The sequence below is a fragment of the Colossoma macropomum genome, unplaced genomic scaffold (genome assembly GCF_904425465.1).
Source record: "Colossoma macropomum unplaced genomic scaffold, Colossoma_macropomum, whole genome shotgun sequence".
Taxonomy (NCBI): domain Eukaryota; kingdom Metazoa; phylum Chordata; class Actinopteri; order Characiformes; family Serrasalmidae; genus Colossoma; species Colossoma macropomum.
The window spans coordinates 105,436-122,988 of record NW_023495265.1 but is presented as its reverse complement, the minus strand read 5'-3'; the positions used below and the strand labels follow the sequence as shown (position 1 = coordinate 122,988).

At 37.7% G+C, this 17,553-nt stretch overlaps 1 protein-coding gene across 1 annotated transcript in view; it reads right to left on the bottom strand.

Moving 5' to 3' along the window:
• LOC118801328 overlaps window positions 1–11,480 on the bottom strand; it is a 34,736-nt gene extending 23,256 nt beyond the window's left edge. The window contains exons 1-8 of the mRNA XM_036561583.1: window positions 11,372–11,480; window positions 6,268–6,321; window positions 5,616–5,993; window positions 5,469–5,519; window positions 4,149–4,547; window positions 3,167–3,553; window positions 2,316–2,351; window positions 1,071–1,469 (exon numbers count right to left, since the gene is read on the bottom strand). Coding sequence (XP_036417476.1) covers window positions 1,071–1,469; window positions 2,316–2,351; window positions 3,167–3,553; window positions 4,149–4,547; window positions 5,469–5,519; window positions 5,616–5,993; window positions 6,268–6,321; window positions 11,372–11,402 — 1,735 coding nt within the window. The 5' untranslated portion in view covers window positions 11,403–11,480. The remainder of the gene's footprint in view (window positions 1–1,070; window positions 1,470–2,315; window positions 2,352–3,166; window positions 3,554–4,148; window positions 4,548–5,468; window positions 5,520–5,615; window positions 5,994–6,267; window positions 6,322–11,371) is intronic.
• Window positions 11,481–17,553: the final 6,073 nt, after the last annotated feature.

Below are 17,553 nucleotides of genomic sequence, written 5' to 3'. Positions count from 1 at the left end.
TCTGTGGTTAACCGTATCTTCATCTGAACACACATTATGGCACTGTCTGCTCAAAGGTGACTTGTCAAAGGTGATTAGCCGTTTAGTGGAATTAATAGTTAACTTTTTCATTGTCATGCTAAAGTTAGCAAATGGTCGCTGAGCCATTCAAATCATTGTTCACTTAAAATGGTTAAATACATAAAGTATGAACTGCTCCCTGGCTGTGCAGTAACTAGTATTAATGACTGCTTAGTGAGGGTTTCTAGTCTTTAGTTTAGCCAGTTCAGCCATGAAATAAATAGCCAGCTTACATTGAGTGCAGAGCATGTAATTGGACTTTTCTTTTAGTTTCATTCAGCTGTCATCCGTTTTGGAAATAACTGTTATAGCCTACATGATTTTAATGAAAAGCATTGTGTTAAATTCAAGAGAAATGCAGCATGGAAGCATTTTCACTAGCAGTCTCATACTTATGTCCCCCACTGTGTGTGTGTGTGTGTGTGTGTGTGTGTGGTGTGTGTGTGTGTGGGTGTGTGAGTGGATATATGCTGTTTGGACCTCTGTCTTTTCTTACTGTACATCTATATCATTAGCTAAAAGTTTATTTTGTTTTTATTAAATAATTATTATGATTGTGGCTATAATTGTTGCATATTTTACACATTTGTATATTTACCATTCATATTTTCTTAATTTTAAAGTTCGAAAAGCATCTTTAAAACAGATTTAACAGTGCCTAGTATACTTTTATTAATTTGTAGATTTTTTTTTTTTAGTTTTTAGTAGAAATTTAATGAAATGTAATGTAATGTGTATATAGATATAATGGTGTATACAAAGCAGGAAGAAAACCATCACTACTCAAGATTTCTTTTTTTACTACTACAACAACAACAACAACAACAACAACTACTACTTCTACTACTACTACTACTACTAATAATAATAATAATAATAATAATAATAAAGAATAATAAATATAACAATAATAGAAATAATAATAATAATAATAATAATAATAATGAACCCAGCTCAGTGTCTTGGACTAATGTTCTAGCACAAGCTTAAGGATATGTGTCTAACTATACCTGCACAGTATGTGGGAATTGGGATTGATACAGCTGGCTTGACGAGTCTGTAGACGTAGTGATTTCCTGGACAGGCTTTGACTTGGATTGAGTTTGATCTGTAGGAATTGTATTGAGGATTCGATCCATAGACTTCTCGGGTGACGATGCCGTCCTTCAGGAGTGGATGAGGTCCTCCAAGCAGAAGTGAAGAGTAACCACCACATCTCACATAACCTGAATAAAAAACCCATTCAGGCATCTGAGCACTTCTTCCCTGAAGATACAGATGATACCAGCCATTCCATTCAAGAAGCGTATCATCATAACCACTGTAGCCGGTGGAGACTGATCTCCAGGGATTATCAAGAACACTGGAGACATTGCAGGGGTCAGAAGTGATGTTTATTGTTGTAGCTGCTGTGAAAATAGGAGTCAGAACAACATTTTTCTATGAGGAGCCCTAAATACTATATAACCATTAAAAACTGTGAAACTGAAGGTGGACAATATAACCTCGAATTTATTTCATGATATTTTCCAATACCTTGAAAAATGATACTATTACTATTATTACTACTACCATGAATAATAATAATAATAATAATAATATAATAATAATAATAATAGCTTAATTAAAATACAAGAATAAATGTCCAGTTTTATTGCAAACCTACACAATGTCAGTACTTTTTAACTGAATTGTGTCTTTTTTATTTAAAATAGTTCATAAGAAACGTAATTTTTTTGTGGTTAGGGTTATGTGGTTCACTGTTTTGGGCTCATTACAATGTTCATGCTAATGGTTTCAGAGTGCTTACTCTGTATTCTTTGATCTCATCAAGTATTACAGGAGAAAACTTATGTAATATTGGAAAAATGAGGTTTTACAAAGTACTGATGCAGGGCTGCCAATAAGAGCGATTTTTCTTTCATATATTTTTGATAACTGTTATATTAGATGTAATTTATTTCAGCTAAAGCTTAGATTAATTTCATGTTTCCAGTGTTGGAATGATTTCACTGACGACAAAAACACTTTTTTGATTACATCTTACATACATCTATCTTTTTCCTACATCTGTCAATTTGCATCTGATCTTTATTTTTTTCTCGATTTTAACTTCATTTTTAAATGTTAGATATTACATATATACTGTATTATTATTATTATTATTATTATTATATTATTATTATTATTATTCTTGGTGGTGGTGTTTCACTTTTAGACAGAATCAAATGAAATCACATGGAAGTTTAAAGTACCTGTTGTCTGCACAGCAGGAGTTGCACCAGTAATATCTAAAAGAAGACAAGCAAAACAGAAACATACTCAACAAAAAAGACCATTACATTAAAGCAGAGAAGCACAAATACAGCGATTAAAAGTAATAGCTATGCAAGCTATGCACTTATACAGTAACACAGACATCCATACCCTGAGTTCTACCACACTTATACAGTAACACAGACATCCATACCTGAGTTCTACCACACTTATACAGTAACACAGACATCCATACCTGAGTTCTACCGCACTTATACAGTAACACAGACATCCATACCTGAGTTCTCCCGCACTTATACAGTAACAGACATCCATACCTGAGTTCTACCGCACTTATACAGTAACAGACATCCATACCTGAGTTCTACACACTTATACAGTAACAGACATCCATACCTGAGTTCTACACACTTATACAGTAACAGACATCCATACCTGAGTTCTACACACTAATACAGTAACAGACATCCATACCTGAGTTTTACCACATTTATACAGTAACACAGAAAGGAGACATAATGCAGTGGTAAACATGCTTATTCGAAATGTGTTTCCAGCATCATATTAGGTATCAATAAGCATGAATTTATGAAGAAGAATAAAGTTCACAAGATCAAATATAAAATTTTGTGTTTTTTTGAACAATTTTCAATTTAAAACATTTCAAACAGAATTTCCTCCTTTTTGTTTTGTCACTGATCACTATTCTGTTTCTGAAATCCATGTATTTGAAAATTCACTGACATAAAACTAAAGTGGAAGTATGATAAAACACTAACAGAAACTACTGAAAAATCACAGTATAAAACATTTATGACAAAAACAGTACCTGCACAGTAAGCCGAATTGCAGACGTTTGGCCTGACAAACTCATAGACATAATAGTTTCCTGGACATGCTTTGACTCGAATTGGGGTGGATTTGTAGTAACAGCAGTCACTTCCTGAATTCCCACAGACTCCACGAGTGACTATTCCATCCTCTATCTGAGGGTGAGATCCATTCAGCCACAGAGTGATACCAGTACCACATCTGGATACATCAACACAGCTCTCTGGCACACGGACACTCATCCCGTTACACAGCAGCCGATACCAGCCATTCCAGTTGAAGTAGCTGTCACAGATCCACAGTCCAGTTGAATTAGTTGCTCTCCAGGGTTGATCCAGAGAAATGTAGTTATTACAGGGATCATAAATAGGAGTGCTGAAAGCAACTGTTGAGAAGTGATTAAACATTTGAATATTTTAGTTAAGTAACAGTAAAAGATATACAATGCCCTCCACAAACATTTTCTCCTGGTAATCATTTGTCTTAATTACTTATGCTTTTGATCTTTCACTCAAAGTAATGCTTATTTAAGATGTAATTAAATTTTGCATCACTCTTCTTTGCAGAATTGTTTCAGTTTGGTTACAATGGAGGTTTTTCAAACATGAACTGCCTGTTTAAAGTCCTGCCACAGCATCTCAATGGGATTCAAGTCAGGACTTTGACTCGGCCAATCCAACACCTTAATTTTGTTTATTTTGAGCCATTCAGAGGTGGACTTGCTTGTGTGCTTTGGATCATTGTCCTGCTTCATAATCCAACTGTGCTTGAGCTTCAGGTCACAAACTGACGGGCGGAAAATATCTTTTGGATATTTAATGAAATGTGATGTGATGTAATGTATGTATAGAAATAATAGTGTATGCAAAGCAGGCAGAAACAACTACTACTACTACTAATAATAATAATAATAATGAACCCAGCTCAATGTCTTGGACTAATGTTCTAGCACAAGCTTAAGGATATGTGTCTAACTATACCTGCACAGTATGTGGGCATTGGGATTGACACAGCTGGCTTGACAAGTCTGTAGACGTAGTAATTTCCTGGACAGGCTTTGACTTGGATTGGGTTTGATCTGTAGGAATTGTATTGAGGATTCGATCCATAAACTTCTCGGGTGACGATGCCGTCCTTCAGGAGTGGATGAGGTCCTCCAAGCAAAAGTCCAGTGTAACCACCACAGGACACATAACCTGAATAAAAAACCCATTCAGGCATCTGAGCACTGCTTCCCTGAAGATACAGACGATACCAGCCGTTCCATTCAAGAAGCGTATCATCATAACCACTGATGCCGGTGGAGACTGATCTCCAGGCATTATCAAGAACACTGGAGACATTGCAGGGGTCAGAAGTGATGTTTATTGTTGTAGCTGCTGTGAAAATAGGTGTCAAAAGAAGTTACAATAATAATTATAATAATAATAATAATAATAATAATAATAATAATATACTAATCCTGTTTATAATAGAATAGTTCAAGTATTATTTTTTTGTATAGCAAAAATCTGACAATAGAGTCAGTGAGTTTATTAAACATAAAAAATGTTTTAAACCTTTTTGTTGAGTTTATAATACACAGTTCATGTTATATATTATTACTGCTTTATATTATTATTATTACTATTACTACTACTATTAATAATAATAATAATATAATAATAATAATAATAATAATAATAATCATATTTTGTTCATAATATTTACCATTTCCTAATTAATTCATTTACCATTTCCTAATTATAAATTCATATTTCCATGTGTTTCTATGGTAATAGTTAATTGTTGTTCCTATATTAGTTCATCTTAGTTACTATGTTAGTTAATCTGTCCATGCTTTCAGTGAATGTGTCTTACAAAAAGACAGTTTTCCATTTTCCATGTGAAATATCTTTTTTAATGAAAGACACTGGGGTCTGTGGATGTGTTATTCATTCTTTATCTTAAATTTTAGGTGAAAGATGCAAAACATGTCATGTATCATCTCAAATTAACTGTAAATAAATAAAATATATATTCTGCATTACCGTTTTTTTACCAATTGCTTTATTATTAAAGTTTGTGAAGGTTTTGTTCGGGTGTGTGTTTTTTATATCACAGTTGTAATAGTGAACAGCCAAATTTGAGAGATCGAATTTCCTTCACATAAGGAGAAAATTTTATCCACAATTCCTATATTGGCAAATAAAAACTACAGTCTTCATTTAGACACTAAATTACTGAAATACTAATATAACAGAGATTCATTTGAAACCTTATACTGTTTCTAGATGAAGCTGCACTACTAATGTTTATACCTGCACTGGTCACAGTCGCCGGGGTGGTGGTTGGAGTGATGGTGTTCACATCTGAATAAAAGACAAGTTAAACTTATTAAAACAAACATGAAAGCCTAACATTCATTTGAAAGGTTCTGGACAAAATGTATAAAACCAACAAAATACCTGCACAGTAAGCTGCATTGCAGACGTTTGGCCTCACAAACTCATAGACATAATAGTTTCCTGGGCATGCTTTGACTCGAATTGACATGGACCAGTAATAGCAGTTACCTACATAACTCCCATAGACTCCACGAGTGACTATTCCATCTGCTATCTGAGGATGAAGACCATTCAGCCACAGAGTGTAATCAGTGCCACATGTGTACAGATTAACACAGCTCTCTGTCATACGGACACTCATCCCATAATACAGCATCCGGTACCAGCCATTCCAGTTGAAGTTTCTGTCACAGATCCACAGTCTAGTTTCATTAGTGGCTCTCCAGGGTTGATCCAGAGCAGTGTAGTCATTGCAGGGATCATTAACAGTAGCTGTTACTGAAACCAAATAAAATAAGCAACAGGCCACAGTGGTGAAGCTGTTCAAAGGTTTTCCATACTAGTCTTTCAAGAATGTGAGCTGATAATTTCATTATTTGTTTATGTGTTTCATGATTACGTTTTATTACAGAGAGCTGGTCCATAAAGCTCCCATAAATTCTGTTTACTATTATTTTTCTACTAAATAGTTGTATAAAATGCATGCAGGACCCTTCTTATGAATATAAGTCAAATCTTTTTAGTAGTCAGTATAGCTTTAGACTTTACTTACCCAAATTTGTGTCACTGCTGTTTGTGATGATAGTTAGCAGGACCATAGTGACCCCTGGTGGAAAGATTAAGCTGTATGTAACCATTTGCACTTTCTACTGGAAGTAAAAGTGATGACTTTCTTGTGAAGTTTATCTCACTACAGCCCATCTGTCACCACAAATGCTGTGATCAGTCACATGGTTTGTGTTGGTAACTTTTAGTGGATTCATTTTTAGGCAAGGTTTATCTTTGCAGTAGTTTGCAGTAAGCATGCTGAATATGGCTGTCATGATTACTCAAATAATTTTGATTACTTGATTAAAAAGTATAAAGTAAAAAATGAATGTATCAGCTTTAGTTTGCGATTTTAATGGTGATAATGCATTTTAAATTCTCCTAGTGGTCTATCTTAGAGCAAAAAAACACAGCCTGATGGATCCGAGAGAGAAATATACGGTAGCAATTAGGGCTGAAACGATTTACTCAAGAAACTCAATTACTAAAGATCATTGATACAAAGTCTTTGCACAGAAGCTTTGTTTAATGCATAGAACTATATACAGTTCACTGTGTTTCACAGGGATTAGTTTTACCGCCACACAATGTGAACATGCACTCCTCACACACCTGCACCCCTCACAGTGGACTATAAAATACTCCAGAAAGCAAAGCCTGAAGAAGTCCATACAGTGTTCAGTTTTTGCGACTGCACCAGGAGGATTATATTAGGCTCAAGAGGCAATTCAGATCACAACTGCTGGCACAGATGGCACTGACTTTGTGTGTTTCAACCTGAATCTCCAAACACAGCCCTAACTGCTGCTGGTCTGGGTCCCAGGTTTAGAAAACTTGAGTTCTTGCCTGCTGATGAAGCATTGAAGGTCCAAAGCACAGTACAAACCATGGCACATGAGACAGCCCAATGGAGAACCAAGCTCACGGGGGCCTGCATGCACCCAGCAGTCCTCGGCATTGCCTGATAAGGAAGACAATGGAGGGTCCGCCAAAGCACTGCGCAAGGAGGCAAAAATGTGGGAAGAGGGCTGGGGTCCATGCTAGGCCCGAGCCGGCCAGCTGTACCATCCATCTACTCCCCAATGTCTGCTCACTGGACAATAAACTGGACTACATCAGACTCCAGCAGACTACCCAGCGTGAGTTCAGAGACTGCTGCTTTGGTTTTTACTGAAACGTGGCTTAGCGACAACATTCCCGGTGCTGCCATTCAGCTGGACGGGCTGGCTGTGTTTCTTGCCAACTGGAATGCAGCTCTGTCGGGAAAAACATGTGGAAGATATGTGTGTGTTTACATCAACATGGATTGGTCTAAGAACTCTGTGCTTGTCACAAAATGCTGCTCTCCGCTTGTGGAGTTTGTGTACTTTTATCTACTGCATGAATTCACCTCCATCCCCCCTAGCGCGGACACCAAGGAGGCAGCCTGTGACTCTAGGGAGCCATCAGTGAACAGCAGAACAAGCACCCAAAAACTGACTGTTTATTGTCACTGGGGATTTTAATCATGCACATCTCAGGTCAGTGGGCCCAAAATTCCATCAACATGTGGACTTTGCAAAGAGTGAGATGAACGTGCTGGACCTTGTTTAGACAAACATTTCCAATGCGTACTGGGCGGAGCCCCGTCCCCACCTCGGCTACTCAGACCACATTTCTGTAATGCTAATCCTCACATACAGACCACTCCAAACCAGGCAGAAGCAAACCTGTCCAGCATGAGACATTTCTGCTCTTCAAGACATCCCTTGTAGTCTGTTTTGAGCAGACTACATGGGATGTGTTTAGGGAGGCTGCCACCGACAGTGACTCTATTAACTTGGAAGAATATACAGCATCAGTGATCAGCTATATTTGTAAGTGCATTGATGATGTTACTGTCTCCAAAACCATTAGCAAAAATCAGAAGCTGTGGATGACTGCTGAGGAGCGCAAGGCCCATGATTCAGCCTTTAGAGCAGGTGACAAAGCGGCCCTAAGAACAGAGAGGGCCAAACTGTCATGAGCTATCAGAGAGGTGAAGCGCGCACAGAAGAACCGCTCCCACTCCACTGGCGAGGTTCAGGTTGCAATCAGGGCTCTGAGGCTGGTGATACTAACTACCTCTCTTTAGCAGAATCGAAAGTTATGGATATATTCTCCCTGGCCAGACAAGAAATATCTACCTTCCTTCTCTGAGGGTGGTTCAAACTTAAGGTGTGTAGACGAACAGGCATATTACAAAACAACAAAGGTTTCAGATCTGAAAATGTAGCGTTCTAATACTTCTGACCTGTCTTTCTGACCAAGGCCAGCACAAACTTAGAAACTTAGCTATCCTTTTGTTGCGAACGCATGAATCTGAACTGAAATCAAATTTGCGGTGCACTCTGGTTTTGCTTGGCTGGAGGCCCTACCCTTTGGAGGTGGAGCCAGAGCGCTGATAGGTTCTCCTCACCTAAGGTTACCAGCTACTCATTGTTTCCAACTCTGATTGGTTCTGCATAATTTTAGGAATGCCTTCCCCAGAATCACTGCCGCCTTTGTTTCAGCTACTTTAAACGAAGAGAAAGAAACATTTCTATATCATCAAATTGGTTTAACTTTCAAAATCAAGGAATGAAAAACTAGGATATTCAGGCATGTTTCTAAGAGAGAGTTTAACCCTTGTTACCTGATACACAACACATGTCAAAGAACACAGGTACTATTTGCCTATCATATCTGAACATGACCCAATGCATGAAAAATAAAATTGACAATAAAAGGCAAGGAACAAAGGAAGAAAAGAAAAGAAAACCACATTCAGGATGCAGATTGGTCAATGGTCTAAACTCATAGCAATTAAATGGTTGGGTCTGACTGTTATCAAAGTTATACTCTATGTATTTCTAGTAGAATATGTAGAAAAAGATACAGGTAATATTTAGGTACTACCCAACAATAAGGTTAATACAACAAGTAATATTGCTTACAGATTATATAAATGTTGATAATCAAGCAGACAAAGCAAGAAGTTTCTTGGGTTCCTTATAAGCACAAGTACTTATGGTGGTGATGTGGTAATTAGCAGTTTCACCCCTTGGGGGTGCTGTGGGTCCATGCTTGAGATCCCTAGGGAATTTAGAAAGTTGGAATTTTGTCGTCCAAAGTCGTACGAGTTCCATTTTTGGTATGTCTAGTTTAGTTAAAAAGAGTTCTAATGAATGGTTGCAGTTTGGAGTGGACATACCTTAGAAATGTACTTTCTGTTACTTAAAGATAAAGTTGTCCACAGGACTTTGGAGGGCCATGTGGCCAATATCCTAGGGAGGCATTGTCCTGTTGCACTCTAGGTCAAGGGAGAGGGGTGCTGGTTCTTGATTCAGCTGTAAATCTGACTGAGTCTGGGGTTGGGGGGTGTTAAGCCGACAGATTTACACCTCAATTCCAGACTTGCTGGAGCCAAAAGGCCCTTAACTTTGGGTTGTTGATACGTTAGAAACACTAACCTAGGGGTAAAGTTTCAGCCAGCGTTCGCTACACTAATGTAGGATATAAAATATTTTTCTTTTTTGTGTTGAAGTAAATGTTATTTGTATGTATGTGAAGTAGAGGAATATTCATGTGTATACACAGTATACGCACTGTAATTTAACAATATTTTCCATTAAATGACAGACTTGTCTCTTAACTTTATGGAAAATGTACCAGTATTTTTTTTTTTTGCCATTTTTTTGCCAGTACTGCAGTGTAGATCTTCACATGCTAAAACACTGCAATAATTTCATGAACCTAACGTTAAAGAATTACATTTACAGACTACATCACCAAACCGTGTGGTAGCTAGCTTTGCTATTTAACTGCAAGTCACTCTATATGTGAACCGATGGCTGAGCCAGAATAATAACGTAAGCTAATATTTTTAAACTTATGAGCAATGAAGTTTTTAATGTCAGTGATCATCTCTTTCTCTTGCACACACATGTCATTCCACACCACTTCTCCCAGACCGTCTTTGGTTGTAGAGGCAGTAAATCGGCCGCTGTGGAGCATGTCACCTTAAATGTTAAGACCGCTGATCTTAACTCAAAGAATCAAATATCTTTTGGGAATTGTTTTGTGACAAGGTATAAGAGCTGTGTGTCTGAACTGCTGTTGAGAGTTGGTCTTGGTAACAGAATCGGACAGAGCACTCTTTTGATTAAACATCAGCTTTTTTGCAAACCTTGGTCTCATGAATCTCTCCATGGCAAGATCAAAGATTTACATCATATCAAAACCTCTTTCATGATTTGTTATCTTTGCCTGTGACAGTATTACTGTGACAATTACTGCACAGTGTAAACCTGCATTAAACCACTACCAAAGCTAATTGGCTGGGTGATGGCCAACCTTCTCGGACCATACCATGGCTAGTAGCACCAGGAAGAAGGAAATTGTAACTTCTAATCCACAAACTGTACACATAGCTTTGTGACACTGAAAGTCAACGTGTCACTCATACTAGAGTGATCTAATCTTGAAGTTCCATTTTTTTACCATCTGAACTAAGCCACACTTATTAATCCACTTATATGGGAAACTGATTGTTTTACTGCCTTACACAGTGTACAAACACCAGAGAGGCACTGCATTAAGTGCCTTGCCCAAAGGCACAACAAGAAATCCCTGGGATTTAATCCTTACCCTTCCTGTTGCAGCCTCATATCTCACCACTAAGCTACTGACTACAAGTCTGTGGTCTCCAAATAGCCAATTCCTCACCAGGGTGCTGTGCAGAAGCATTAATCTCTCATTTGCACTCACAAACCTTATTCGGATGGTTTATAGAACAGTTTTTAGGCGATATGTAAATGTGTCTGTGAGTGAAAAGTTCAAGAACAGTAACTATCACAACATCTTATACTTTTCATTGACAGACATAGACATACAGAACATTAAACCAAGATAGAAAAGCAAGTTAGAAAAGCAAGAAATCAACCTAAGTCAGTTGTTATTATTGTAAAAACTATGAACATTAAAGTGTTTTAGAAGAAAATTGAACCATTAAACACAACCTGAACGATGTATAATACTACGTTTTTGAAGCATGACATTTCCACTGTTACCTTTTCCTATACACTCAGAGAAAATAAAGCAATACTCACATGTCCAAAGGTGTATTATATTTCTATTCATTGTTAATAATCATTTGCAAAAAATAAAATATACTTGTCCACAGACAACACATTCAAAATATGCCTTTTGACACTGAAATGCTTCTAATCATGTGTCATTTATTTGCATTTTTTGTCTGCTAAAGGCTGGGGGGGTTTCAGTTTGTCAGGCAGCCAATCAGCTTACTCATAAACAAATTATGTGGTTTTGAAAATGTGTTAGTTTCCTGCTGGTTTGAGGCACCTTTTGGACAGAGGGCTGTGTTCTGTGATGAATATGATGTCAACAAAAGGAAGCAGGAGGTTTGCTCTCCAATTTTTTATCAAAATATGATTAATCTTTGCATGCAAGAATGTGACTGTAAAGACTAGACATAGACCTGTACCACATTACAGTGCTTTCCTATGGAAAAGCCAGTTCCTGCCCTCAAGCACATTTACTTTACAAACTTACTGTTTGCACTTTCCATACCTAGAATAATGACTTATTGTCATTATTGTATATCCTGAATGCCCACTCTATCAGGTACATCAACCGTTTAACTATACCAAGTTGTACTAACTTTACAGCTTTACACACATCTGGCACCACATTTGTTCTACTTAGGACACAGATTACTGTATGTACTGAAGCCACATACCCTGTTTGTCATGCTAGCTTTTACTGATCTCTTTTACACGGCATCATTAATGGATGTACAACTGAATAACAACACTGACTTACGTGTTCAGAGAAAAGTAGAAAATACATTGGGGTTTGTTGAAGTAAAATAACCATGCCATTTTTACAATGTAAAGAAAAATGTAACTACTTTTAACTAATTTCTGTATAAAGAGCACATGGTTCAGAACATGGAAATAATGTCTATTACAGCATGTAGTTGACCCACGTAATTACATGTCTGACTTTCTTACAAGTCAAATTACAAAAGAAAAAAGTCAGACACAAATAAAAATAGCAGTCTTTCTATTATAACTGTTTCTGTATGACTGTATGCATAGTTTTCTGTAAATTGGAAAGGATTTAAACAAATCAGCTGGAAATAATAATGATCACAAGTTTAAGATTAGAGTCTGTGGGAGGTTGTGTGCCCATACATACATACATACATACATACATCATCTAAACCGCTTATCCTTCTGGGTCGCGGTGGGATGCTGGAGTCTATCCCAGCTGTCATTGGGCGGAAGGCAGGATACACCCTGGACAGGTCGCCAGTCCATCGCAGTGTGGCCATACAGTCAGTTGCATAATTATTTGTTGTTATTGTATTTTAGCTGTCTACCACAGCATAGTCCAGCTGAATATGAGCCCAAAATGCATATATATATATATATATATATATATATATATATATATATATATATATATATATATACAAGATGACATCCTGAAAGAACATAAAAATAAAATAAAAAACATTATATATATTCCAAATTTTTCCTATTCTATTATTTAAATAAATGCAAACAGTGAAAGCATTATGATTTTGAGGGAAACATAATGAAACAAAATAAAAGCTGTTACACATGCATAGTGCCCCCAGGGTCTCAAAAGCAATTGGACAAACTAACAATCATAAATTAAATTGTAGTTTTTAATACTTGGTTGCAAATCATTTGCAGTCAATGACTGTCTGAGGTGTGGAACCCACAGACATAACCAAATGCTGGTTTCTTCCATGCCTAATGCCAGGCATCATCAAGTATCTTCAATTCACTGCAGCTGTATTTAATTCCTATTTGTTTTGAGGGAGTTTTTCCTTCAGTAAGAGAAAAGCATGCTCAATTGGATTGAGGTCAGGAGACTGATTTGGCAATTGCTGAACATTCCACTTCTTCACCAAAAACATCTTGGGTTTCTTTTGTAGTATGCTCTGGCTCATTGTCCATTTGTACTGTGAAGTCCTGCCCAGTGCGATTTGTAGCATTTGACTCAATCTGAGCAGATAATGTAGCCCTGTACACTCCAGAATTCATCGTGCCACTTTTGTCAGCAGACATATGACCAGTAAATACAAGGAAACTGCCTACATGCTCACGCCATAACACTATCTCCACCATGCTTGACAGATAAGTTGGAATGCTTTGGATCATGAGGAGTTGCTTCCCTTTTCTAATGTCATCTCCTCTCATTACTTTGCTACATTTTGTTTTACAATTATTAGATTCATCTATCCATAAGATTTTCCAGAACTGCAAATGTTTTTTTTTGGCATACTCTGTTTTTCCTGTTTTTCAGGGCATGCTTATGGTTATCTTGTGGTAAACCCTCTGTATTTGCTCTGGTGAAGTTTTCTCTTGAAACAAAGCTGACAGTCAATATTGGATGCTCATGATCTTCAGGCCCTCAGACGGCAGTGCATTAAAAACAGGCATGATTCTGTACTGGAAATCACTGTATGGGCTCAGGAGCACTTCTAGAAATCATTATCTGTGAACACAGTTCATTGTGCAGCCCACAAATGCAAGATAAAGCTGTATCATGCAAAGAAGAAGCCATATGTCAACACAATGCTCATTTTAAATGGACTGAGGCAAAATGAAAAACTGTTTTGTGGTCAGATGAATCAAAACTTGAAATTCTCTTTGGAAACCATGGACAATGTGTCCTACAGACTCGAGGAGAGGGTCCATCCAGCTTGTTATCAGTGCACAGGTCAAAAGCTTGCATCTCTGAAGGTATGGGGTTGCATTAGTGCCTATGGTGTGGGCAGCTTACACATCTGGAAAGGCATTATCAATGCTGAACAGTATATAGTGCCATTATATAGTGCCCTTGAGCAAGGCATCTAACCCCAAACTGCTCCCCAGGTGCCGTAGATAGGGCTGCCCACCGCTCCGTGTGTGTGCTCACTAGTGTGTATGTGGTGTTTCATTGCACAGATGGGTTCCAGACAACGTCTCTTTCAGGGAAGGCCTTGCATATTTCAGCAAGTCCATACAAAACCACTTGCTGCATCCATCACAACAGCATAGTTTCGCAGAAGAAGAGTCCGGGTGCTGAACTGGCCTGCCTGCAGTCCAGACCTTCCACCGATAGAAAACATTTGGTGCATCATGAAACGAAAGATCCGGTAAAGAAGACCCAGAAATGTTGAGCAGCTAGAATCCTACATCAGACAAGAATGGGACAACATTCCTCTAACAAAACTCCAGCAATTGGTCTCCTCACTTCCCCTGACGTTTATACACTGTTGTTAAAAGAAGAGGGGATGCTACACAATGGTAGACACGGCCCTGTCCCAACTTTTTTGAGAGGCGTTGTTGCCATCAAGTTCTAAATGAGTTCATATTTTTCATGAAATGGTAAAATATCTCACTTTCAACATCGGATATGTGTTCTATGGTTTATTATGAATAAAACGTGGTCTGGGAGATTTGCAAATTATTACATTCTGTTTTTATTTAGATTTATTCACATTTTACACACCGTCCCAACTATATAATCTACATAGAACCACATGAACTAATATAAATCATTCAGCTTTAGCCTTAACCCTCTTTAGCTTCTGTAGGATATTTTTCACTTCATATGATTGTTGTTTTTCAGGAAATGAGGAAATTGAAATTCTGACTGAACATTGATCATTTTTGCTCTAAAATGCCTTGATTGATGCAACAAGGTTTTCATGGGTCAAAATGTTGAAGGTCCATGTGAAATGACAATTTGTGTAACATTAAAAGTCCCGAGGTCTTTAGTCTGGCCCTTTCTACTGCCACTGTTTGTCTATGGAGGTTACATGGCCATATGCTTAATTTTACACACATTATCAATGGTGTAGCTGATATACCTGCGCTCACTAATTAGAAGGAGTGTCCAAATAATAGCATACTTTTGGTCATATAGTGTACTTAACAATTTATTATTTCAAAATATGTTTTTCAGGGACTGAATTATGACTTCAGGAGAACTTTCACAAATAGAAAGCAACAGAATAAAGCACTGATGCTAATCATGTGGCATATGTAGGTATTGGATGGGTGGTGAAGGTTTGTTTAGGGGAGGAGGGGGGGGTAGGATGTATGAATACATCGTTATGTTTGGCTGCTGGGCTTGTTTTATATATAGACAGCTGGCCTGTCTGCGGAACAAGAGACTCCGTGTGAATGCTTCCTGATATATTTCAAAACCATATCAAAACAAGAACAGGTCAGCTTCCCTGAGCCATTTTTTCAGAGCAGGCCTTCACAGGCTATGCTGGTGAAAACAGGTTATCTTATAACAACCAAGTGCTCTAAGGGAGTCACCCTCATGGGGATTCGGACCCTAATTTTCTGTAAAGATGCTTTCTGACAGAGCCCGCTCTAAAAAGCACTATATAAATAAACCGTGACTTGACTTGTTCGAAATGAATTATCGATCAAAAAAGTAGCACAAGTCATTTACAGCATTTGGTAGATGCACTCCTTACAATTTGACTATTTCACACAGGTAGGCAAAGGTAGTGTTAGGAGTCTTATTGGTACAGTGTAGGGTGTTTGCCAAGGCAGGGGATTGAACCGCAGTCTACAGCGCAAAAAGCAGAGGTTTTACCCACCACACTATACCAACCTCATTCAAAAACTGAATTAAAACCAACCAGTTTCACACAGTACTTTGAGTTTTTGCTCTGAGATTCAACTCTTTGAAATGAAGGTATGCATGATTTATTAGTGTCAGTTGAAATAAATAGTTTGTTCTATTCTTTTTTTTCTTGCTGAAGGCCCTGTTGACTCCACCACCGAAGACACGACTGAAGACAAGCCTGCTGTTTCTGCCTTTCCACAACTTCCTATTCTTATTGTCTCAATAGATCAGGTGAGGAGAAAAACCACAGGATTCTGAAGGCCTGCACTATCCAGTCCTGCTAGCTAGCTTCAGAAACATGGATGTGGGCTTCAGATCAGATTTATGTTGAACAGCAACAGCTGACAGTTACAGAAGCCATTGGCCCCGGCTTGTTTTGCAAATTTCCATTAATCAACTACAGTGGAGACCCTGGAGATATCAAACCTTGTCATTATCAATTGTGGTGTGGAACTGAACGGCTTTGGGTGGCCTTTCCAGCTATTTTGGTGGTATGTTATGTGCCTTTTCTGCCAGGTGTAAAATAAAGAGCACAACTTGCAGCAAAAATCATGGCCTGCCCTGTGTCTTACTCTATGCTGACACCACAATACAGGCAGGATAAATAAAATAACTAGTTACAGATAAATACAGAATTTAGCCAAGATAGTTCCAAACCACAGTACCAAGAAGGGGAATTCAGTGACAGTTATTACATCTTTTATATAACAGGAGCCTAAACAATACTTTATTATGACATCTAACCATTGGAATGAGGCGTTTACAAGACTTGCTGAAACTTCTTCTAGTCTCAAGTTTAAGTATTGGATGCTTTCTCACACAAAGACCATTTCAAAGAAAGACAACTTGAGGAAACCAACAACCCAGTAAATAGAACCAGGTATGCTTACACATACAAGGACATGGTTTTGGTTACAGGAGCTCACAGTGGACAGTATCTGACAAACATTTTACAGTAGTAATAGTAAATAAAAGAGTATATAAAATAAAAAAGTTCAATAGTAAATTAAATAAAAATAAATAAAAATAAACACACACACATCTTCTAAGCCGCTCATCCTTCTGGGTCACGGGGGGAGTTGGAGCCTATCCCAGCAGTCAATGGGTGGAAGGCAGGATACACCCTCGACTCCATTCAAAAACATCCTGAACCGACTAATTTACTGACACAGCCATTCTCACTACAGGTTTGTAGTTTGAAGAGATTTGCCTTTTTTTTTTTTTTGATAGAGGAAGTAAAATTTAAAGATAGTTGTGATTGGCTGAGGGGCATGTCAATCATTATTTTATTTTTGAATTCTACCATTGCATGATTGCAGACAAAATAACCACATTTGGTTCTCTAAAGAACCATTCAATATGTGGATCTTTGGAGAAATGGGGTGTGTGAGGATGAAGAACCCTTTTGTTAATATAATATAAAGGTTCTTGGAAGAAAAGCCCTAAATTGCTAATGCAGCTTTTTTGTGATGCCATGCAAACCAATACATTCACATGTATCCATCTATTTACTCCACAGCAGTTTAGCCCCGCCCATTCATGCCAGGTAATTCCCACCATCTTTTGAACTCATCTGCAAAAAATGCAGCTTTTTGCGTGGAAA